Genomic DNA, 23,672 nt, shown 5'->3' with positions numbered 1-23,672 from the left:
AAATTTGGTTTCAAGTTGCTCTTGTTGGAGAAGTAGCATGAGCTCATTGTGTGTGTTTCTGTGCGCAGGCGTGTGTGTGTATGTGTGTGTGTTATTGTCTCAAGTTACCGTTGTGTTTGCATAGCCTGGGCTGGCAGGGTTCTGTATAGCTGGGGGATCTTGCGGTTGATGAGAGGACCCAGAGCTTCTTTCAGTTTATTGTAGTTCCTCTCCATCTCTCTGTGGTACTCCTTCTGATCTGGTCCAATCAGGGATTTATTCTTCCTCAGGGCATCCTCACACCTGCACGAAAAAGAAGCCGGGAGTTGAGGTTTTGTATTTATTCGTTACACAGCAGCCTGCGTCTGGGCCGTGGGGTGTGTCATCACCTCTTAGTGAAGTCTTTAAAGCAGAGGCGCAGCTTGTTGTGATGGCGAAACAGCTTTGGATCATCAGGAATGTCGGAGAGAAAGACCTGCGCCACCTCGAGGGGGCCCTGTGCGGGGGAGAAACTGTTACGCATCTGCTGAGGAATGTCTGTCACTACTCGTCTGACCCAGACTTTCAACCCACTTTTAATGGGATTAATAAATCAAGGAGGATGTGTGATCTTTTTAAATGCGTTATGGTTCTACATCATCAGTTGCAAGTATCTAAGCAAGAACCTGGTTGACTGTGGTGCCCACAGAGCCCTGCAGCACCATCTGCAGCATCTTGGCGTCTGCAGGGTCTTGGGTTGTCGCGAAGGCGAGCTCCTGAGTCTTCTTCTGCATGTCCTCTATGGCCACCTCCATGGGGACAAGAATGATCTGGAGAACCAAAGAAAAAAGAGAAACAGTTGATTTTCTTTCATAACAACTGACCAAATATCCCCCCCCAGAACAGAAACCCACCTCTTCCTTGTGGATAACATTGATGCGCGTCTTGATGTAAGGGAAAGCGTGCGATGTCGTGAGGATGCTTTTGCGCTTGTACTGCTCGTTCAGGTCGCCGTGGGCTCTGCCGTCCAGAGTGAAGGGAGTACAGTACATGAACGTACGCAGGTTGTAGTTCTTGTCGAAGTAGGTGATTCTTTCCTTGAGCTCGTATGTGTCGAAGAATGGTTCAACGTAGGTGATCTGGAGGTAGGCCTGAAACAAGCACAACCTGTCATCAGTACACTCAGGTTACGTTCAACTTGAATTGCATCTTCAACCAGATCCAATCTTTCTGCCAAAACTGTTCAAAGTCATGTTTTAAAAGGGACGCATAGCTGACATCAGTGGGAAAGGATCTCGGCCCTGAAACGACTCTTCTGTCAACTAAGTTTAATAAACTAAGTCAGACTGTGCCTATCCCGAAACACCACCACTCAGCACTTCCATGCGATTTTAATAACACGTGAAAGTCTGTTTGATAAATTCATTTAAATTGTATATGACTGATGAAGAGGCAAATAAAGTCTTCAACTGCTTTCTGCTTTTGGAGGAAAGCATCCTTTACCATATACTTCTAATAGATGATCTATGATTTCTTTCGACATGATTTAACAAAAGGTCGTATTAATTTTAGCTCCATATAAAGTTAATAAACGTGATGTTTCCCAGATATCAGAAAGATGCTCAGCTGCCTTTTTATAACTACTGAGTGAACGTGATGAAGAAGAACTCATGACTCTGGGAAAAAATGTTTTGTCAGGTAATAAACATCATTATCTGATGACCAACTCTTCTTCTGTGGTTTCAACGGACCCCTCCCACTCTGTATGGTGCGTGATCTGTGCCTGCCCAGGGAAGTATGACGTGGAAAAACATATACACATATGTATCGTGTTACCTTGTTGGGATCCAGTTTGTTTTTGTCGACCGGGCTGGAGTCCTTGATAATTTCCACCATCTCATCCCCATACCTCTCCGAGTAGAACTCCTGTGCACGGAAGAGATTGTCAACTTTAGAAATATGTTTCACGAAAATCACTAATGACACTTTCATTCGCATCCTGACTAGTGAACATGCCTCGAGTCTGTGGGAGATCTCCGCTAGTTTGGTGATCGATGGCTCCTTGTAGACAAACTCTTGTTCATCCAGATCTCCGAACCTGCAGCCATAGAAACCCACACGGAAGTAGGTCCCAAACATTCTCTAAGCACTAAAGACGGGACAAAAATGTAAGACGGTTTAAGAGTGCAGAGGTGGAGTGAATTAAATATTAGCTGACTTTATTTGACAGAGTACATATTGGATTTTCTTAGCAGCCCAGGATCATTACTAGGTAACCTAGACTTGTCGTTTTATTACATCAAACTTGTCTCTCAATTCACAATTAAAAATTTGATTTGTGCAGTATGGGGGCTCATTACGTGATTTAAAAAATATATTTTACACTGTGTGGCTTTTCCAGTCAATGCCCCATTATTTTGCATTCTTAGGAGGTACACAGATAAAATAGCTCTCTTGTTGCTGTTTTAAGAAGACATCAGGCCTAGTAATAGAAGAGAAATGTTATTGGACAAAGACAAAATACATATCTCTGATGAAATGTAGTTTCACCACAGTAGGAGGGTGGAAAAAAGTTTTGTAACAGCGACACAACTATGTCAAAGTGTGAAAGCAAGTTGTGTGTCACTCACCAGTAACATGTTCATACAGGAGGAGGGAAGAGGAAGAAAGAAAGCATTGTCAATACAAATGAAAAGTAACTGCTACATTTGTTTTACTTTAAATGTAATATACTCAATATTAAAAAAAAGTACATGTTACCTCCCATCCTGAACTCTGGAAAAGTTGAGAAGAATAAAAAGATATGACATCAGGAGGAATACAGAATGAAGTTAATTTTAACAGTGCAGTTAATTGCTGGTGATTTCAGGGACAAACTGCCAACTCACTTGGTTGTAGACTTTGTTAAAGGCATCCTGCAGCTTCCCGTGGACAGTGGCCAGCTTTTTGAAGTCTCTGTTGGCTTCATGGATGGGCAGCAGAATCTTGTACACTTCATTTATGGCTTCGTACATGGCGGCCTGGAGTTACAACACAAGCACAACAGAAAGCCAGTTTCACACATGCCACCCGATCACATAACACTCCTTCAGCCATGTTAATTGTGTAACCTCTAGCTGTGCTAGCGTTCAGTCTGTCACCATGTGGTTGGAGAATATGAGTCGTACCATGTTAAAAGAGGCAGCTGCTTGCTCCAGGAGGCCCACCAGACCGGACTCACTGAAGTACTTCCCAGCACAAATCCCTTCTTCCTCTGGAGAAAGGACGTCATCGGATACGGCCGACTCTTCCAATACGTTGGAGGAAATATTCTGAGGGGGAAAAAAAGGGAACAGAACATTTTTAAGGACATGAATCTTTTAACAATCGCAGGTTTTAGTCTTAATGGTCTAGTTTTGGGACAACTTCCAATCTCATTCTGCCACATTGCTGTGAGCCGATTGAGTCACCATATAAAACAGAATGCACTGACCTGAAATGTCACACAACCAATTGGCAGGTAGCGGCAATCCTCCAGCATGTTGAGGTATTCGGCCACCAGCGCTGCGCTGTGGACCAGGCAGTGGGCGGCTTCAGCATGGTTCCCTCTCGCGGAGTGTTTTCCCGCCATGTTCTGGAGCCACGTCAGACGCAGGTCAGGGGAGTTCTGGTAGCCCTTTGCAATCCTGAAAAAATAAATGAAATATCAGAGATTATATTTGTGACACTTTCCGGTTGTAAACAGGCCGCGTCAATGTGCATCACAGTACCTGTACATCAGGTCAATGAGCATCTCTGGATCCTGCTGATGCTCCTTCATCTTAACAGTGTCAGTAAGAATCATGTGCAGGTTGAACACCAGATCCTGGACCTGCAGTTTGTGCAACACAGCACACATTAGCTTCTAGGCACACGTTAGTTTATAAGTCTCATAACAGAGGCGGTTACATACCTGCTCTGGAAAGGGCGTGTCACGCAGCTCCAGGTCCTCTTCAGCGTACGTCAGGATCGTCTTGAGCGAGCGGCGAAGATGCTCTTCATTGAAGTTTTGCGACGTTCCCACCAGTGATGACAGGGACATCGTGACCTGCATCTTCACTCGAGCAAAGTTCTGGTCCAAGGATAAAATAATGACAGATTGTGACTCACAATACTATTAAAGTGAAAGTGAAGAACATTAAAATACAAATCTACATCGCAAAAGACAGAATCCAGCCTTACATTTCCTATCTCAAAGTTCTGCCTCATGAGCAGGTAAAGGGAGGCGGAGGCGTGGCTTCTGACCGAGCCGACGCTACTGCTGCAGTGACGCAGGAGACGCAGGCACAGGTCCGCGCAAAGCTCCGTGTCCTCTTCAAACAGCATCTCTGGGAACTACAGACACAAACACACACTCACTTTGCATACTCCTGGCATAAATATATTAAGTATGATTGACTATTTGTTTCTTTAAAATTCAAGTTCTTTGTACACTGGTGAAACACATACAGGGTCAATATTAAAAAGGAACACTTCCACCACTAAAGGACCAGTTACGGAAACCTGTCATCTTGAATTCTTGTTCTTCACAAACACATGAATCTTCCCTAAAACCCTCCTATTTAAAACATTTCCAAAGTCTCATGCACACGCGCTACTCATCTGAAGCATTTTAAAAAAGGAATGTTTTATAAAGATGTGCTTGGGATGTAGTGGGCATATGACTGGATACATGACACTTCGTGTGAGAGTTGTTTTGATTTAGTTTTGCTGTTCAATTCATCAAGGATTTTCTTCTTCTTCTTCTTTTTCAAGAATTCAAGGTAACAGGGGGAGAGTAATTCATATATAAATGGTCATTTTGTGGGTGAAATATTCCTTTTAGTAGTCATACACATTTTGTTCATTCAGGTTTTTAACCCTGAAAAGCGTTTCAATGAATCAGTAGGTGCGAGACAGCGAGTACAACTCAGGAGAGAAATTACATTGAGTGACTATGACAATATTATAATAGAGACATTTCACTTGTGTACCTTGAAGACCAGAGCTCTTTGTGTAGTGAAGCAGTGCTGCAGGAAGAGGGCGCTCTGGGTCCCTGCCATGCTGTGGAGGAGAACTCTCAGCACTCCTCCCAGAACACTTTCCTTTAGCTCTGATGCCACCACAGTCTGACAGAGACACACAACCAAATTACAGCAAGGTGAGTCTACATTAAATGAAAAGCACTGTGTGATGATGACGATTGCTTTACCTTGACTACAATTTCCAGTGTGTCCAGTACGATCAGAGAGGCCTCAGTGGCTAAGTTTCCATCCACCACAGACTCCTGCTCCATCTCAGCTTTAGTCCTGTAAGAGTTGTTATTTCACACCCGTCAGTATCACATTCAAGCATTTAGATGAAGAGACGGCCCATTAAACCATGTTTATAATTTAGATGATAATCCAGAACTCTATCAGTAGTTTCACTAATGTAAACCTACTTGTCGACTCTGTCTGTATTTTGTCTCCAGTGAGTGACATTCTTCCTCCACCTGACATTCTCCTGGCTGCCGTAAGGACTCCTCTCTGGTTGAGTAAACAAATCACAATTTCCATGAACACAAACTTATAAACACCTCACACACACACACATTACCGGCTGCTCTCATGCTACTTACCTCTGCAGCGGCGGACCATCTCCTGACGAGCCCCGATGGTGCCCAGGATGGCCTCCTCCAGTCGGGCCTTCATGTCCTGAGACTTTTTAAACGTCAGGCTGTTGATCCTCTCCAGAGTCTTCTTCCCCTACAACAACCATCAAACATCACAGGATAGCGACAAAAAACATCAGGGGAAAAATATTACATAAAAAACACATTTAAAAAATAAAATATAAAAAAATACAGAGTTAAGTTAATACAGTAAGTAAAACACAAAAACTGTAGAAGTAGAAGTACACAGGTATGTAGGCTGTGTACATTTGGCAATGCAGGTGAATATAGAAGTGCATGTGTGTAGATGTGTTACACCTGTATATGTGGAAAGGTGCACACAGGGTATATATACAGATGCACACACACAGTATACTCCTCAAAGTGGTACTATGGTGTTTAAATGCTGACGGGGTTCATTTGCATATATATAACTGGAAAAGGGTTTAATGTAAACATATCAAAAAGCTTTAGTACATTCTGCAACATCATGCCTTTTCCAAATAAAATTAAAATTGAAAATAAAATCAAACTACATCACACTGCAGTACTGATAACTCAAGACAGATGTAGCTCTGGCATGTTCAGAGTAGACATCTGGACTCTCATAGGCGTGGCAGTGGTTTATTGTACCTTGTATTCAAAGCAGGAGATACAGAGATGCAGCAGATCCAGCAGGCGGTTGATTTGCAGTACAGATAAATCCGACACCCAACGCTCCAGGAGAGCAGCGTCTGCATTCTTCAGAACCCACAGGAAACTCACCAGCAGAGTCCTGCTGCACTCGGCGGACAGAGAGCTGGACTGGCGCCCGGCCTGATGAAGACAAACATACAAACCCGGTGCCAGCCTTTTAATCGGATGCGTACAAAATGGCTGTTTAGAGATAAACATAAAGGAGAAGGACAGCGAGACACCTACAGGCTAAGAGGAGCAGCTGTACTTCAGAAAAGAACAACAGCAAGGGAAGAATGCAAATTATATTTGAGTGTCTGTCTGAGCTGAGCTCCAGAAAGGCCAGAGAGTGAGCGCCTCCCTCCCACACAGAGGCTGATCTGTGACCCGTCGGTCTGCATCGCCCGGGGGAACAGCCTGACCCCTGCCGCTATCACTCACCACTGTGGGCAGCGCAAACGGGTTGGCTTTGACATGCGGCAAAGGGGAGCCGGCAATCGCCATGGCAACAGACTGACTGATAGTGTTGCCACCGTCTGGGTCAGTATCGTCGACGTGGGCTGAGGCATGGCGGCACCGAGCAGGCGAAGAGTCTACAAAGAAATAAGCAAAGAGCTCTCAGGTCCAATAATACTGGAAATAAAACCATTGTGTAAATGAAAGAGATGTGCGGAGGAGGTGGATAGCCATAAAAAAAAATAGCAGCGGGTTGCATGTATGTTGTGCTGACCTGAGAAGTCGTGGAGCTGATGCAACGTCTCCATGACGATGGGGATGAGCGGTAGGTAGAGCTGAGCGATGTGGGCTCTGACCTGAGGGTCAGTGTAACGAGGGTCTGCATCATGGCTGCACAGCAGGGAGTGAACAGCACTAATGGCCTTTTTATGAAGGAAGAAAACCCTGTGGGTCCAAAATGAAAGTGCATCAGCACATTTGGTGTGTTTCTCACTGCACACATGTACTTAATGGTGCTGTGCTGCAATTCATTTTAAAGTTTAAACTCAGAAGATCCCTACGGGGAAACTGAACGGCACTCCTGACTCTTATATGTACATCAAGTGGGGCCTACCCTTCTCCATCAGGATCAAGGATGAGAGAGAGCTCAGTGAGCAGCAGGCCAGACAGGAAGTGCTGCTGGCGGAAAGGGACGGAGAGCTCAAACATGGTGGCCACACCCTGGTCTTGCACCATACTGGAAAACGCTGAACTCTGTTTACACAAACAAAATGATAGAAGGGAGAAGATGAGATAGAAGAATATGAAATCAAAACATCAGCATTCTAAATCACTTATGTTGTTCCTCCAGTACCTGTGAGGTGGTGGAGGAGGTGGAGGGGGAGGGGGAGGCTGGGGGGCTGAGCGTGGAGCACGGCAGGTTGAGGACGACGTAGTGCTCGTGGCTGCAGACGATACGAGTGAAGTCCACCCTCAGGGCATTCAGAGAGCTGGGGTTCTGCGCCGTGTGAAGCTTGTTGGCTATCTGTTCAAAACACAAGTTTGTTTGAGTCAGTAAAAGCCGTTTTAAAGTCTGCGTGTGTGGGAGCACTGGGATTTAAAGTGTTTAGTATGAAAGGCAAACGGGGAGGGAAGTAAAAGACACCTGTTTGTAGTAGGAGCGGATGAGGTTGAACACAAAGCCTCGGTCCATTAGAGACAGCAGGTCATTCAGGAAGAAGGCCAGACTGCTATTCAGCCTCTCCACAAGCTCCACATCCTGAGGGAAGGAGGGGATGGGAAAGAGTTCATATGATAACATGAAAGGGAAGATATCAGAAGATAAACAGACATATTGGTTTATTTAAATCAAAGATATCAATAACGGATCGAGCATTACGTACGAGATAATGCAACTTTCTTTTGGGCAAAAACTTAAAAAACAGCCTCTGGCCGTCTTTTACTACTCAATACTTATTTCATTGAAAACAAATAGACTTTCAGCCGTTCATTTCCTTAATTACTTGTAGTGTCGATTGTGGGCTTTTTACCTTGTGGTATCGATTGGCGATGTCTGCACTGATGGCGCACACAAGTGCAGCGATGTCGTCCACAAAGCGGTCTGGGAAACGCTGGCGCCTGGCAACATCCAATTTCGAGGTCAGGAATAAGTGATGGGTCATGCTCTTTGTCTAGAGGACAGAGTAAATAAGAAATTCACTTGATGAAAATATGACCTATCCTGCATAAATAATGGTCTCATCGTATGTGTGTTTTGAGGCTTGTTTTTCTCCTAAAGGGATAGTTCAGAAGCTTTAAAGTGGCTTTGTATGAGGTACTCAGTGTATTAGCTACAGTAGATAGCGGCCGGCACGCCCCCCAGTTTCGAGAAACAGACAGGAGAACCAGCACGGGAGCAAAGTAATGTACTGCTGTGGACGAGGGCAGCAGCAAAATGGACCTAAAAATCAATACCAGTTTAAGTGTAATTATTTTCATTTACCTTGACGTCAGACAGCCACTTTCCACCGGACTACGGCTGCCTCGATTGGTTACTTTGTTTGTGCTATTGTGTGACTTAGTGTTTAAAAAGGTTTATTGGAACACAAACTAACTAACCATGCGAAGCAACTCCAGTATTCTGAGAGCTACAACTTCAGTTTCTTTCTGTAGGATTTTGATGGTTTCAGTTCCCCATCAGAAAGGGCTGTCTAAAGGTAAAGTTAAGCAGTGAAAATGTTGTAAATATAGCGTACACTCAAAATGATATTGTTTTATTAAGTGACTGAAATATGTTAGCAGTATATTGTTTTGCTCCCGTGCTGGGACCCGGTTCTCCAAACTGGGGTCGTGCCAACCGCCATCTACTGGAGCCAATACACTGACTCTGGATTAAATACCCCGTACAACCCCACTTCAAAACGTCTGAGCTATAACTGTAATAAAGTGTTGCAACATGAACATAAATGTACACGGACATACTCACCATAAGCTGGAAGAAAAACCAGGCCTGCTGCAGCGCCGCCTCTCTCACCGCGCTGGTGCTGACCACCCACTGCAACGCCAGCTCCTCATGGAGCAGCTACACGTGAACCAACACAGATTATGAGCGAACCATTGCAGAAAGCAGATGAACTATTTATAAAGATTAAACTGGTGTGTGTTTGTTTGTTAATACAAGATGAAACATATGAACGGTTACTGTGATTTGTAAAAGATAATAGTGAAACTGTTTGATAGTTATTCAGTGCTTAATTGAGGTTAAAATAAATAAATGCAATTTTTTTTATTCATTAACATTAAACATAAATACAAAAAGTAGGTTTGTCAGACAATAATAAAGTAAAACATGTTTTTTTAGAATGATTCAAAGTGAGAGTAAAAATGTATTTGACTCATTCATCAGTAAATCTGCCTGAGGTCGAGTCTTGAAATGTTCAGACAAAAGAATATTAAATGTCAGTGTATCAACAAACAAAAATTCACACCAGCTTACAGAAAGACACGACTGTTAAAATGTCAAGGTGATTAGTGTTCATGACACGGAAAGTTGATGAACGTTAGGCGATTAAATGTGTTGTGAAGTTGTTGTGGAGAGCGACACTTTTACAGATGGTTACAGGAGATGTCGGCTTTACCTTCTTGGTAATCTGCCTTGTTGGAACTGAAAACAAGGCCACGCTGTCCAGAAAGGCAGACATGCGATTGGAGCTGCGGTCGTTTGCCTGACATGGAGTGGCGGTGAGGTGAACACAGAGATGAGGACAAAGTGATGTGAAAAGGGATGAATGGAAATGGATGGTTGGCCAGAGATCTCTCTCTCTGAACTCTGCTAAGAAATCTGATGAGCCCCAGGCAGAGATTATGTCTCTCAAACACAGCAGATATGGTCGGTTAGTCGGCGGTGAGAGGATGAATTGTGAAGCGGACGGACAAGTTGCAAAAGGTGTGACAAGACATGGCTAGCAGAGTGAGAGGCAGACGGAAACAGACAAAACCTTTGAGAACTGAGGGAGGAAAAGACCCACGGGAGATGATCAGAGATGGTTCAGGGTGGAGGAGGTGAGGTAGTGAAGGTGAGGAAGAGGAGGAGGAGGAGGGATTTGGCACCTGCTTGAGCTCACAGCTGGAGTTGGGGTTTCGCCGTAGCACAGATCTGGAGCCCCCGGGGGCATAAGCAGAGTTTACCCAGGAGTGGGAGCGGTCAATACCCTGCCGTAAGCCACCAGAGACGCACACAAAAACACACATACACAAACACACAGTGCGGCAAGAGGCAAGGGCACAGTGAGTAAAGGGGAGGCAATTACCACACGAGAAAATTGGAGGGATAAAACTGGGAAGAAACAAAAGTAAGGGAAGTGGAGGGTACAAAAGTGAAGCTTGAATCAGGGGAGAACAAAGGAACTGCATGAAACACAAGGGACGGAGGCACAAAGCATAGTTGCATCTTTGACAGCAGCATCATTAACAGTTGGCCCAAAGTTATTGGTCAACCTGAGTTTATTGAATCTGCTGTGAAGAGCCAAAGACAACAAATAACAGAATAAAAACAAAGCGGGAATTTCACAAGTGGGACCATAAAAACACAGACTTGATTAATCTACCAGGATTATAAATGGAGTATAACAATTGTCTTTTTTTTTTAATTGAACATTAATGCTGGACAACATAAAATATGAGACAATTTGCAAATTAAATGGATGTGCACATTAAACAACAAACTCCTATGAGGAAACAAGTCAGAGCTTATGCTTTATAGATTTGTCACAAAACAAGACAACGGACAGGAAATGCAAATTTAAGAACTGCAAAACTGAATATAAACAATTTAACTGCTTCCTTCAAAACAACTTTAAAAAAGGTATGGCTGTAAAGGTAAGTCTTTTTTTTTTTACATTTGAAACTTCTATTGAGGTTTTCAAATGAAGCTTTAAATGTCTGTCGTATTTTATCACCCTTAAAAAAAAATATAAAAAAATCTCAAACAAAATCCTCAATCTGAATAAAGTGATTCTTCGGATTAAATGATCTTGAATCTTGAATTAACATAATTCGCCAGTGCAGACACACACACACTAATTACTGCAGTACGGTAGTTATATAGTTTTCATGAGAGCAACACATTTACAAAGACAGCTGCAGCTCACCTTGGCCCCGATGATCCTCTGCACCTCTTCGTCAGGAGAAACTGGGCTGCTGGCTAAATCCGGGTTGGAGTTGCTGATGCTCTTGGAGCGGGCCAGGTGGAGGCTGCTTGGCCGGACTGTCGTTCTCGATAAAGTGGCGTATTGCATCGGCATATCGTAGGACTGCGTGCCAGCTTGTCATGGAGACGGACAAATAGGAATGTCACATGGTGAAATAATAGCAAGTAAACATCCATGTGCCCAATCGAATAAAAGCCAGTGGACCAGGGAATGAAGCTCTCTTTCGGCTTCTCACAGACTGCACACTTCAGATTGGGGACTCACCTGTAGGTATTGTAGGTTCGGCGGTTGGCACGCGGAAGCAGTAGTGGATGTAGGACGCCAGCAGGTTGTTGCGGCCGTGTTGGTCCTGGTTCCCCTCCAGGTTCTTGTGGATCTGGTTGACCAATAAAGCCATAGCTTCAAAGGCAGCCCGGCCCAGGTTCACTGTGGATAAACCAAGAGTGAGGGCAGCAAAAGGTACTGAGGAACTTAAAACTATGACGGGGAATCTTTGTTTTAATTAAATATATTATTACATAATATCGTTTCAAATTGCATTGCACGATTATAGGCTGTAAATTTAAACTGGCATGATTTATACTTCACATATTAACCACAAAGCCAAGCAAAACATTCACACAATTTGATGTAATTATAAATAAGTATATTGCCACCTAGCATATCTTATGTCCTGTCTTGTGTGTCACTGAAGTTGAAAACAATAAAGATTGGGATCTACAGTAAGTAAATGAAACAGTTCTGTTGCTGAAACCATCATGAATATTATTATTAATTTAGAAACAGGTAGCTTTCAGCTTGCGGACGGAGGTTGGATTTGTAGCCTTTAATTGTGCAAACAGACAAACGTGTGTGTGAAACGTTTGTCTGTTTCTACATCAACCAGTGTGCTCCAGTCTTTTCTTTCCCCTTGGAAGTAATATTAATCATCATCACGTTATCTCCTCAAATTATCAGAATTAGCATTTCATCCTTTCGAGAAGTGCACTTACAATCCCAAATGGCTGTCCTTCACAACTCACTCACCAATTTGGCCCGCGATGACCGGTGGGTAGACGATGAGCTGAATGAGCTTGTTGAGCAGCTGGTGCAGGAAGCGGACACAGGTATCCAGCAGAGCCCCTCTCACCGCCGCCATGCTGGCCTTCAGCTCCCCCTCCATGTTCGCCTCGGTAATGATGACGTCCTTCAGGCGGTAGGGGAAGGAGTACTCCTCCAGAACATACACTAGAGTGAAGAACTTATCCAGGTGGGGGTCCTAGAGTTAACAACAGAATCAAAATGAAGTGTCACTTGACCTGGGGGAAGTTCAGCTTCATAACAACTTTTGCAATAAAGGTTTTGATACGGTTGAAAAGCCACTTGATTATTTAGACAAAATTGAGGGTTTCTGTGACTTTCTGAATACACACTGTTATTTATATATTGCATGCATACACTGCTGATAGCATATGTAGGTCTACTGTATGTGATGCATTTGTAGCCGGTATCTCAAATTGGTAACAAATCAGTTTCATTCTCTCTCCAGACAAAAGCTACAGTCCTTTTTAATCACAATAGTTGAAGACTATGAATGTCAATCAAACAATCAGGTTTTAGTTATATAGCACCTTTCAAACCAATCAAGTGCAATTTAAGTGATTCACAAATTATTGTGGAAACAAGAGAAAATGGAAATGAGATGAAGAGACTAACCGACCAACCACCGAACTAAATAAATTAAACTGTAGCATAAAAACACATTACACTGTATACAATCTGACTTAATAATAAGGAAGAATAATAAAAAACATACAATTCTAAAACACTCTAGTAACACAAACCTAACTCCAATAAGGCTTTTAAAGGTGGAAGGAAAAAGCACATGTAAAAGCAGAAGGTTCAGTATAAAAATTGCATTTGTGTACCTGAGTATGAACCGAGGAGGCCGCCGTCACCTCGACATTGAACACCGCTTTGTGATTGTCCACCCACTTCATGCCTGGGAGCTGAACCTGCCGCAGAGTGACATCCAACTCATTTAACACAAAAGGAGTAGGTAATGGAAGGCAAACTGATACCAACACAATCCCTTGAAAACAAACTCACGTCAGGGGTGAGCACAGAGTAGCTCGGCGGGGGCTTTTCCACCGAGACGGGCAAACTGAAGGAGCCGGTGCGCAGTCGGCCGTGCTGCATCAGAGGGATCCACTGCAGGCAGAGAGAGAGGGAGACACGCGATCGCTCACCAATGCCAAGACAACAGAAGGAGCTGCAAGACAAGTCGGTGTGTGTGGGTGGAGGCATTCAATGTGGGCCAGCTAAAGGAGACTACTCACGGTGTAGCCCACAGGGGTCTCCAGAGGGGTGTTCTGTTTGGTCTGGCAGCTGATGTGGAAGAAGGTGAACAGCAGATGGTGGTTGTCTGTCAGATTGGCAGGAATCTTCATTTTAATCTCCTCATAGAACTCAGGAGACCTTTTTGAGTAAAGAGTTAAACACGATGTTTAAAAGGATGACACAAAGTTGGACAGACGCCATGGGAAGGGCAACGGGTGATTGAGCCTCACTTGTTGTGGTAGATGATGGGAGTGTACGCGTCTTGCATGAACTCGGCACAACTCGACTTCCCAAAGATGACCTGGTCAAACAGCAGAGTATTAATATAGTTACATATAGTACAGGAGGAAGTCCTTTGAATGAAATTATTATAGTCTCTTATCAGCTATGATACAATATATAATGTATAATCTTCATTATACACAAACGAAGGATACAATTACCTAAATTATAGCATTACTAATTATCACTAAACATCACGGTCAAACGTCCAAGCATGGGAGCATAAAATAAACATTTGAGTGGAGGGAAGTCAGCAATTATTATTGATTGATTCATATTGAATGAAAATCTGATAAACAATATTCATAATTGTAACTTCTTATTTTATCTGCATAGTTAAAATAATTTTAAATGAATAGACTTAGATTTTAGAGTCGGGTTCGACTTGAAGGTTATTAAGTGTATTCATCAGTGTTCTGAATAAATGTGGACAAAAGAGGAGAAATGGATTATGTTGGAGAAGTTTCTTTCGATGTTTTGACACATTTTCTGCCTTGATGTATGACCACTACCTTGTTATCCACAAATAACACAAACTACAAGAATATCCTTCACCATTTGGTATTCAATGAATAAAAATGGTTCCAGTTAAAACATGAGACCATTAAATGTAACAAGATGTTCTTTCCCTCTGCGCTAAAAAAAACCCCTCCCCTTTAAAGAAGTTCCTCTTCCAAGAAGACGTCATATACTATTTCACTGCCTCAAGCTGTGTTTTGTGACTTTTCTTTTCATTTCATTTTCTTTCTCCACGACGTCGCAGTCACTTATCATCCTCGTCGGTGACTCACCGGCAAAGCTTGGCTGGGATCCTCTGCCGCCATGAACTGAACCTTCACAGCGATGTTCCTCACTGAGCCCTGACGGCTGCTGAAGTTCAGGCTTTGTGGGTAAACATAGAGCAAGTTTCTGAAAAGGCAAAAGGATGCAAGGCAGAGAATGAGAGAAAGAAAAAGATGGCAAAGACATAATTTAGTCATTAAGGAATCAAAGGATTATTGTGTGTTGGATAATTGTTAAATGACAATCAGAATCACAATTCTCATGGAAGGGAAACTCTTTCTCACTTTCAGATTGTAAGGCGCCTGACAGCCTAAAAAAGCATTTACCGGTAATAGTCTTATTCTAAGAAAGAGATAAAAAGTGTCATGTTTGCGCATGGGGAAAAGTGTGACACAGTATTTGGATTGGCAAATGTCACCTCAACTCCAGCTAAGATAAACACTTGAGGTAACATTTGTTCATATTTTGTAACAGCTTAGTTTATCTGCTTGCCAAGAGGCCATGACGGACCACAAAATCACATCTCTTTAAAATAAAATTAAATAAAAAACAGATGATACCGCTCATACATTATATGTCTGTATCTAACGAAGAGTTGTATATGTATTGTTATGCATGTCATATGTGTTTGTGTCCTAAGAGACAAAATTAGTCTCTCAAGGGTTAAACTTCAAGGTAGGGTCACTGAGGCGAAGGTCACGGACAAGACCTGTGATTGAACCACAGCTGAGCTAATGTTTTACCATGGTATTGCATGTACGCATCCAATATAAGGCACACAGACCAGCCTCCTAATTCACCATCCTGCTAATATCTGTGATAGACAAATACAGATTTTTTTCTCCACGCTCTCATTTTTTTGATTTTACATCAAGCTGGTATGATGAAGACGATCTGGGGTTTGTGCCTGCTTTGTTTGGCCGGGAGTTTAAGAGCGGTCCATGCAGGTCCGGTCAGGAAGAGCGGCAAGATGGAAGACGAGACTGCGCCACAGGAAGACGTCGACGTGCTCATGTTTGGTGTCATACAGTTAAGCGAATCCCTTAAATATGTTTATGAAACCACTGAGGCCAAGATCGACAAAATCAGCCGGATTTTAAGGCGCCATGAGGGGACTCTCCAAAAGCTGGGGAGGGAGACTGAGCAGGCTGCGGAAGTGAAGACGCAAATTAAAGAAGTGATACAGCTGCTACTGGTAAGAAAACACAGAAGTATGTAAACAACGGATTCCCCACGTGCTGTTCAATGGTTGCGTTATTACGAGAGAGATATCCACTGAGAATCACAATCAAACTAACAGATCTAAGAAGGGAGAGACGGTATGCCAAGTATGTAAAATCAGATTAAACTTCTGCTTCTCAGCTCTCAAGAGAAAAAACAGCTGAAGAGACATAACAAAGCAGCTCTTTGCTCATTTGAAAACTATACTACACAATTGAAACCCACATGTAACGATTCTTGCTTTGGCGTCTCACTCTTCTTCTTTTGTTAGACCTATAATCATCATATGATTCTTTAATGTTTTTCCCTGATGTATATGGATGAATGTTATTCTTTCATCTGAGATAAGAGAGTGAGATTGTCATTAGAAAGCTTCGTGCCACACTGTGGAGCAGGCAGCTGCCAGCTGCAGTGGGACCGTTGTTGGGGGAAGAGGATAATATGGACAGATGCTCTTTTTGACAGGCCCAGATGGCCAAGCAACAGGCTCAGACCAAGATGACTAAAGACTGGCTGGGTCGCATGGAGCAGGAAGCGGTGGAGATGAAAACCAAAGTGACGAAGTTGGAGATGTATCTCAACACCAAAATGAGCATCAGAGATCTGCAGGTAACAGAAAGCCGAATGTCCCTGTACAGTTCAAACAGCCTCACTGTCACACCAGCCTCCCAATATTTGCTTTGGGTTAATGCAAAAGCACACAAGGCCGTCACATACTTGAACACCAGTCACTGATTTGTTGACATACAGTTACTTTAACTATATTCCTGTTTTTAGGAGCGAGCAAAGCTGCAATCCGACATCTTGAAAGATATACAGTATTTCACAGAGTTCCAAAAAGATAATATTGAGACACTGAACGAGAAGCTCTCCGAACTCCAGAAGATGGTGAGACACTTATCAAGAAAAACAATATCATGTACGGTTTAAAACTTTTTTATGTTTTCATGTAATTCAATCTACTGTTTTATTCCTCTCTTCCAGGGTGAAGCTATGACATAGTTGTACGATTCACCCCTGAGGTCTCAGAGTCGAGTCCACCCAGACTTCAACTGTGTCACTGGAATAATAATAATACATTTGATTTATATAGAGCTTTTCATAATACTCAAAGACACTTTACAAATGTTTAAAAGCATCATAAAAGAGCTACTGCACTCCCTTCCAACCCGGCGATGAATGCTAAGGAGCTACTACATGGCCAGAAAAGATATTTGTGGTAGTCTTATGATTATGTCCTTGTTGTTGTGGCTCTCATCTATCTTTTATGTGTTTTTATTTATGTCTTTTGGTTGTCTTGACTTTGATACAACTTTGTTTTTCAAGAGAGCCATTTAAATAAAACTGTTAAATTATTAAATATTGTAAAGATGTGTAATAGGTAAATATATATACCGAAAAATATTCTTGTTTTTGGCTTGTTTTGTTGTATTTATACCTTTCATTATTTGCTTAAAACTGCAGACTAAAGTGAGGGCAGAACAACAAATCAATGTGCAAAAAATAAATATATAAAGACATTTGTTCTATGTATCAACATCCATAGTATGTCCATACATGTGTGTGTGATACGCGATCATGGGATCACTCACCTGTAGGTGGTGTGCGGCGTGTAGACGTAGCGAGCCGGGAACTCCAGCACGTCTTTGGTTGGGCGAACACGCAGGTCGGGGTAAGGCTTCACGTGAAGCAGCTCTGGTGACAAACAGTAATGAGGCGAGTCCGGAGCTGGAGAGATGTCAATCTTTAACTGGGCTGAGGGACAAAAATCACAAATCATCCATTAAAATGTCTACATGAATACAGACAATGTCCCATACATATGTGACTATGTGAGCGTAATGCGTTTACCTGTGACGGGCCTCAGTCGTCGCAGAACAGAGGACGGCCTGCGCATATCTGCCAGGTACTTGTAGAGGTCCTCATCACTCAGTCGGTCCCCCTCCTTCATGGACACACACAGAAGAGCAGAGCTCGTTTTGGGTATTACAGTCTTATTGTGATATAGCTGTTACTTCTAAAATACATAGTGCTTTACTAAAATGGTTGTGTTTTCATTCAGGCGAATTTGACATGAACCTGAGAAATAAAATCCATCATAATCCATTTAGAGCAACAACTCTATTTTTACAACGGCAAACCTCAAGTTAGCAGGAATACTTTTCAGCGCAAGAGAGAACGTTGTATAGAATTTTGCGGTTTCAATAGAGCTTTTCTTATTAAATCGGCCATACTTAAAAAAAATATGTGAATGGAAACACGACTTGTGTTATCTATATATTATGTTAGCCATCTGTTTGGTTGCTCCTCTTTTTGCCTTTGGAGTGGGAATACTCAGCTTTATGAGTAAAATGACTTGTCCACATTACATCACACATCTCAGACAGGATAAGTGTTAGAGATTTCCAGTCTGTTAAATAATTAACACACATAGTTATGAACTGATATAGTCCATGGTTGGAGCTTTATATTATTGTTTAGTTTACATAATAAATTATGTAAAAAGGGGGATTGATAATATAAATCCTTATATTCTGCAGATATTCTCCTTTACTCTTCATGCCTATTAAAGTTCAGGTCAGCGAGGTCAGTATAACACAGCTATGCAGCTGGAGTTGGTTGTGTCTATGAAAGGTCCAGTTCTCAAGGGAAGTCAGTCACACGCCTGCGCACTTCAACACTCACAACTGTTTATCAGTATGTTGACATTAGTGAAGCAGACGGGTCGTTGCACGGTCCAGTCTTGTGAGAAAAGATGAGAACATGGGATTCTCCTCCTCTTGACAGGATAGAGCCAATCAGATGTTAGGACGAGGCGAGACGAACCTGTGACGATAACCTGTGTATGAAAGGCCCCACTTCCGTTTGGGGGGCAGTGGTTCTTGACCCAACCTGCGTGTTGGCTGTACCACTCACTGCTTTTGCAATTGCAGCGCTGAGTACTTTGCTTGTGATCATTTAGTAAATAAATATAGAGAACGAGAGAAGTTGTTGAACTGAGTTCTTCTGGAGGCTACACCAGGCATCCAATAATTAGCACGCATTAACATAAGTGTAACAACATTGACGATGACATGAGTCATAAAGACAGAGTCTGACCTGTTTAAAGAAGTTGGTGACGGTCAGTGTTGCTGGACGGAAAGTGGCAAAGTTACACATCTCATCCCCAACACTCATCCGCTCAAAGCCCTTCTTCTTCTTCTCATTCCAAGTTCCATGACCTTTTCGCTCTGGTGGGAAGATAATTCATATCATATATTAGCAAGGCTGTTACTTTTGCTATATTTTTTGCCACTGTAACCAGTGAAATGCATGCGTGACACTGTGTACATTCAAAGAGGTGTTAGAAGTCAGCAGTACCAGAGTCAGAGTCGGGGTCCGACCGATCCAGACCTCCCACACTGCTGACGATGTTGAGAAGGTGAATGGCCGTCCAGGCAAAAGGCATGCGGAAATTGCCAAGACGATTGCATGACTGCTCCGCCTGCAGACGCAGCTTCTCCAGCTTCTCCTTGTGCTGAGGCAGGACGGAGAACAGGCGAGATAAAAAAAAATGAAATGGAAAATATAAAATATGTGCAGTGGCCTCCAGAGTTGACCTGTTACAGACGATGGTCAATATTGCAGCTGCCCAGACAGAATTGAGTAATGCTTGTGACGAGACAGTAAAAATGTCCGATGTGCATGCAGGTCGCCGGCCCCGAGCGTTGCAACAGTTTCAAACACATTTTTGGCTTCATTACCTTGGAAGAATCGGACTCTTTCATGACCATGTAGGGTTCACAGCATTCTCCAATGTCTCCTTGTTGAAGGACTTTCTCAAGCTGAAATGCATGGAAACTATTGTCAATACATTGAAGCACATCTTTTATTACATACTAATAATTTAACTGGATTCATTTTAATCTGTTAAGTAGAGCTTAAAATGACATAAAAAGGGGAAGTGAACTTCTTTATGAGCAAACATAATTTCATTCCATTAACATTGTCAATCTTCTGAGTAAAAGTGGATTCTCTCAGTACCTTAATGACCAAGAAGATATCAGCAGAAGGGTATGTGATGGAGAAAATGGCAGAACGTGCCAATGTGGAAATGGCCATGTGGGGTGTGTGGGGTTTAAGCATCCCCTTCATCTGATCCGAGTTCAGGTCAAAGTAGAAATTCTCAGAGATCTGTTGGAGGGAAGATTGAGATAAGCGGGAAACAGCAGGAGGAGGGGAAGGAAAGATGATCATGGAAATGCAGCTCAAGGGATTTTAATTCAGTTTTAACTCAGTGATCTAAACCGCAAGACCACTTAGGCCTTTTTGAGACAAGGGAAATCCAATTAGTTAAGCATGAGCTCAGCATTACGTAAACGCTTTCACGGAGCGGTCATTGGAAGAATACTAATTCAAATAAAATAACTATCTGTTGGAACAAAAAAAATACCTTTTTCTTCTCCTTGACATCATACAAGGCAAGTGTTCCAAATATTGGTTCAATTTCTATTTCAAACCTGAAAAACACAAAAAAAAAAATGAATGGTAATTATGGAGATCATCACGGCTATTTATAATAATAAATCACAGCCGTAAGAGATAAATGTCAGTTATTATATTCCACATGATACTCACTTCAGAGAAAGACACTTGACCATGATTCTCTGGCCACAGTGTTCCTTGGGCACTTCAGGGACAGTGCATCTCTCCACTGCTTCATCCTGACACACACACACACACACACACACACACACACACACACACACACACACACACACACACACACACACACACACACACACACACACACACAGCATAACATTTACACAGATGTCATGACAACGTAGCGGCAGAGAGAGAGACAGTGTGTACTAAGGTTATATAGGAAGAAGGATGGAGCAAGAAAAGGAGAACATGGAGAAAAGCAAACCGTTGTGTAGATGTCCAAAGGTTTGCAGACATTTACTTTAAGGCAATATTCAATAATGTTTCCCTGAGCTGAACAAATGGCAACTACATCTACCGCTCTTAAGTAGTTATCTCTGAGATTAAGTTACAATTACTCTGTGTTGTTAAACACATTCCAGTGAGTAGTAATTAGTTACTAGATGAAGGTTGAGACTCATTACACATGTGGCCTGTGCTATGTAATAGCATTACTGCTCATTTTGCCCATAAGATGACTAAGCCTGATATTATACTTCATAACATGTAATCATTTCTACAGAGCGACAAGAAAGCTTGCATAGCTTGGTAAAGCTTAAGAAATGGTATTATTTAATACCAACCAGTGATCAAGGATACTTCATTATATGATGAAGTCAACGTTTTTTTTTAAACTTTAAAAAGGATAGTTACTCATCTGCAGATATCCTTATATCCCTAACTAACCCTTCACAACACCAAAGTCACACAGGAACTAAAACAAACTAATTGATCAAGGAACTCCAGAAGATGGTAAGTAATTTGAAATACAGCGTTTCTAAAATACATTTTGCTGTTGCCCCCGTCCACAGCGGGACATTGCTTTGTTCCCGTCCTGTACCCCTGTTGTTTCTCCATACTGGGGGGCGGGTCGACCGTCATCTACTGCAGCTAATACATGGACTATGGATAAGTACCTCGTAAAACCCCATTAAAAAGAATCTCAAACTACCCCTTTAACGAGGTCTGTTCCACAACCGAGGCAGCTCCAGGCTGGGTTACTACAAACCTCATCGGGGGTCGGGTACAGGCCCAGCAGGTCACTGTGGCGCCCCTGCAGGCGTGCCTCAGTATTACGGCGGTCCATGTCCTCTGCGGCTGCACGCTCCAGCACAGATGGAAGGAGAGCGTCCGGGGAGGAATTCTTCAGGTCAAAGATACTGGAGGCCCAGCTGCCCCGAGGGGTCTCATCGAGGCTGACCGACCGCCGCTTTGCGTCATCCTGAAGCACAGAGGAGTGAGGCGGAGAATGAGATCATGTGTTGTTTTCTTTTCCTTCCAGAGAAAGATGTCACCTTTAAGTGCTCACTGCAGATGTTATAGAAACACAAGGAGAATATACTACAGATCCCATTACCTGATTACTCATTGAATATGACTCATAAAAGAGACTGCGTAATGGACAATGGGCAGAGTATATACTTTTATCCATTACTCACTCTCCATATGATCGACTCGCTGAGCAGAACACTACTCATACGGACTTCCTCATCATAATGAGACACATGCTTCATTTGCTGGCTATTTTCCACATCTCTTTGTCCACGTATTATATGATGCGGATGAGGATGAAGCCTCGAAGCTTTCACTCGTGGCAACACTGTTTGTACAGTAGATAAGTTTAATGAACCCTGAGTCCTTGGAACAACCGCTACCTGGTCGTCCTGGCGCTCAGCAGCAGCAGCCTCATCCAGCTCAAAGGTCTGTTTGACCAGACCTCGCTGCCTCTCCCTCTGCCGCTCGGAGTTGTGAGGGGCATGTGTGGTGCTGTAGCGCTGATATCTACAGAAAATCAGAGAAAGAGAGTTGGCCCAGTAATGATGTAACTGTGAACAGTGAACAGGGAAAAGTGGTGCACATTATTAAAAAGAGACGGAACATGTACTGTAGGTTAATTCAGCTGGTACCACGACTGACACCACTTACTTTCTTTGAATGACGAGCCAGTCATCTGTGTAGACTGCCAAGGCATCTCTCACTCTGGGATCCAGAGAGCTACATAGAGAAACGCATGAATAATTGAGCAAAGCATGCTTTTAATATTTATGTTTGTTTCCGCGTCGCAGGGAGAAAGGCTTTGTTCCCATCTGAAGTGATGTTTGTCCTCCATTACAGTATTATTAATCCTCTGTGTGTGTAGTAGTGTAAAGACCACAGAGGGACGTGTGTTACAGTGTGAGGGTTGTGTTGGCCATTAGCAGTCGGACTCACTCGTCCTCCTCAGGCAGGGGGGGCTCCAGTGTAGTGCACTCTTTGTCCAGCGGGAGGAGCTCCAGGTCGTCCTGGGGGAACTCCACGAGCTGCCTGAGCGGGCCGGGCTCCACCCCAGGAGCGTGACTGCTCACATACTCCTCAAAGTCCACCGGCTCAGCCACCTCCGTCAGGGGCAACTGTCAATCAACATTAGACTATTATGTACCAATAACTATGACATGGCCAGAGTGACACAACCTCATCTGATCAGGAGGATCAGAAGGACTTATAAAAAGGTGCAGCGAAAGGACGCAGGACGGCATGAGGATGGACGGATACAGAATATTAGACATTTATACATGATACAAAACAAAGAAATTAGAATTATCAATGAGGGTGAATACAGGTATATTTAAACAGAGTATGATAACTATTATGTGTTAATACATTAAAGCATGCAAACAAGTTCTAGTAAATTCTTTGGGCCAGACAATCTTGTAAATCTGTTGAATGGTGCTCCGGGTTTTTGGTTCTCAATTCTTCCAATCTTGATGCACTTTTATCTATGTTACAGTCGACAAATCTGCTAGCAGTCAATTACAGAATGTCAAACCAATTAGTGTTGACATAAATTATAGTTTAATACATTATCTGTGCAATATTAGCCTAAAACCCATTTTCCCTCATCTCTCTTATGATGAATATCTAGACTGCACTCCAGACAGTCTCTATTGTCTGGTTTCTTGTTCACCGTGGAGTCC

At 42.8% G+C, this 23,672-nt stretch overlaps 1 protein-coding gene across 1 annotated transcript in view; it reads right to left on the bottom strand.

The window, feature by feature from the left end:
* Positions 1-23,672, bottom strand: part of dock6 (dedicator of cytokinesis 6) — a gene marked incomplete at its 5' end in the record, with an annotated part of 28,433 nt that overhangs the window by 2,247 nt on the left and 2,514 nt on the right. Inside the window, 47 exons of the mRNA XM_079233740.1 lie at positions 109-282; positions 369-475; positions 645-788; positions 873-1,109; positions 1,795-1,884; positions 1,975-2,100; positions 2,719-2,733; positions 2,847-2,978; positions 3,126-3,269; positions 3,431-3,623; positions 3,708-3,808; positions 3,890-4,048; positions 4,159-4,311; positions 4,950-5,084; positions 5,168-5,264; positions 5,399-5,483; positions 5,576-5,702; positions 6,242-6,424; positions 6,725-6,876; positions 7,014-7,183; positions 7,353-7,492; positions 7,593-7,763; positions 7,884-7,997; positions 8,269-8,409; positions 9,204-9,299; positions 9,856-9,942; positions 10,328-10,429; positions 11,368-11,540; positions 11,692-11,853; positions 12,454-12,685; positions 13,335-13,421; positions 13,516-13,617; positions 13,746-13,884; positions 13,977-14,047; positions 14,820-14,937; positions 17,625-17,787; positions 17,884-17,977; positions 19,132-19,262; positions 19,393-19,549; positions 19,776-19,856; positions 20,056-20,205; positions 20,465-20,531; positions 20,650-20,735; positions 21,728-21,940; positions 22,374-22,500; positions 22,645-22,713; positions 22,930-23,108. Of these exons, the coding sequence (XP_079089866.1) occupies positions 109-282; positions 369-475; positions 645-788; positions 873-1,109; positions 1,795-1,884; positions 1,975-2,100; positions 2,719-2,733; positions 2,847-2,978; positions 3,126-3,269; positions 3,431-3,623; positions 3,708-3,808; positions 3,890-4,048; positions 4,159-4,311; positions 4,950-5,084; positions 5,168-5,264; positions 5,399-5,483; positions 5,576-5,702; positions 6,242-6,424; positions 6,725-6,876; positions 7,014-7,183; positions 7,353-7,492; positions 7,593-7,763; positions 7,884-7,997; positions 8,269-8,409; positions 9,204-9,299; positions 9,856-9,942; positions 10,328-10,429; positions 11,368-11,540; positions 11,692-11,853; positions 12,454-12,685; positions 13,335-13,421; positions 13,516-13,617; positions 13,746-13,884; positions 13,977-14,047; positions 14,820-14,937; positions 17,625-17,787; positions 17,884-17,977; positions 19,132-19,262; positions 19,393-19,549; positions 19,776-19,856; positions 20,056-20,205; positions 20,465-20,531; positions 20,650-20,735; positions 21,728-21,940; positions 22,374-22,500; positions 22,645-22,713; positions 22,930-23,108 (6,176 nt within the window). The remainder of the gene's footprint in view (positions 1-108; positions 283-368; positions 476-644; positions 789-872; positions 1,110-1,794; positions 1,885-1,974; positions 2,101-2,718; positions 2,734-2,846; positions 2,979-3,125; positions 3,270-3,430; positions 3,624-3,707; positions 3,809-3,889; positions 4,049-4,158; positions 4,312-4,949; positions 5,085-5,167; positions 5,265-5,398; positions 5,484-5,575; positions 5,703-6,241; positions 6,425-6,724; positions 6,877-7,013; positions 7,184-7,352; positions 7,493-7,592; positions 7,764-7,883; positions 7,998-8,268; positions 8,410-9,203; positions 9,300-9,855; positions 9,943-10,327; positions 10,430-11,367; positions 11,541-11,691; positions 11,854-12,453; positions 12,686-13,334; positions 13,422-13,515; positions 13,618-13,745; positions 13,885-13,976; positions 14,048-14,819; positions 14,938-17,624; positions 17,788-17,883; positions 17,978-19,131; positions 19,263-19,392; positions 19,550-19,775; positions 19,857-20,055; positions 20,206-20,464; positions 20,532-20,649; positions 20,736-21,727; positions 21,941-22,373; positions 22,501-22,644; positions 22,714-22,929; positions 23,109-23,672) is intronic.

Source organism: Taurulus bubalis (assembly GCF_910589615.1).
Source record: "Taurulus bubalis genome assembly, chromosome: 17".
Classification (NCBI taxonomy): Eukaryota; Metazoa; Chordata; class Actinopteri; order Perciformes; family Cottidae; genus Taurulus; species Taurulus bubalis.
The sequence above is the reverse complement of the archived record's forward strand: the minus strand, read 5'-3'. Positions and strand labels throughout refer to the sequence as shown.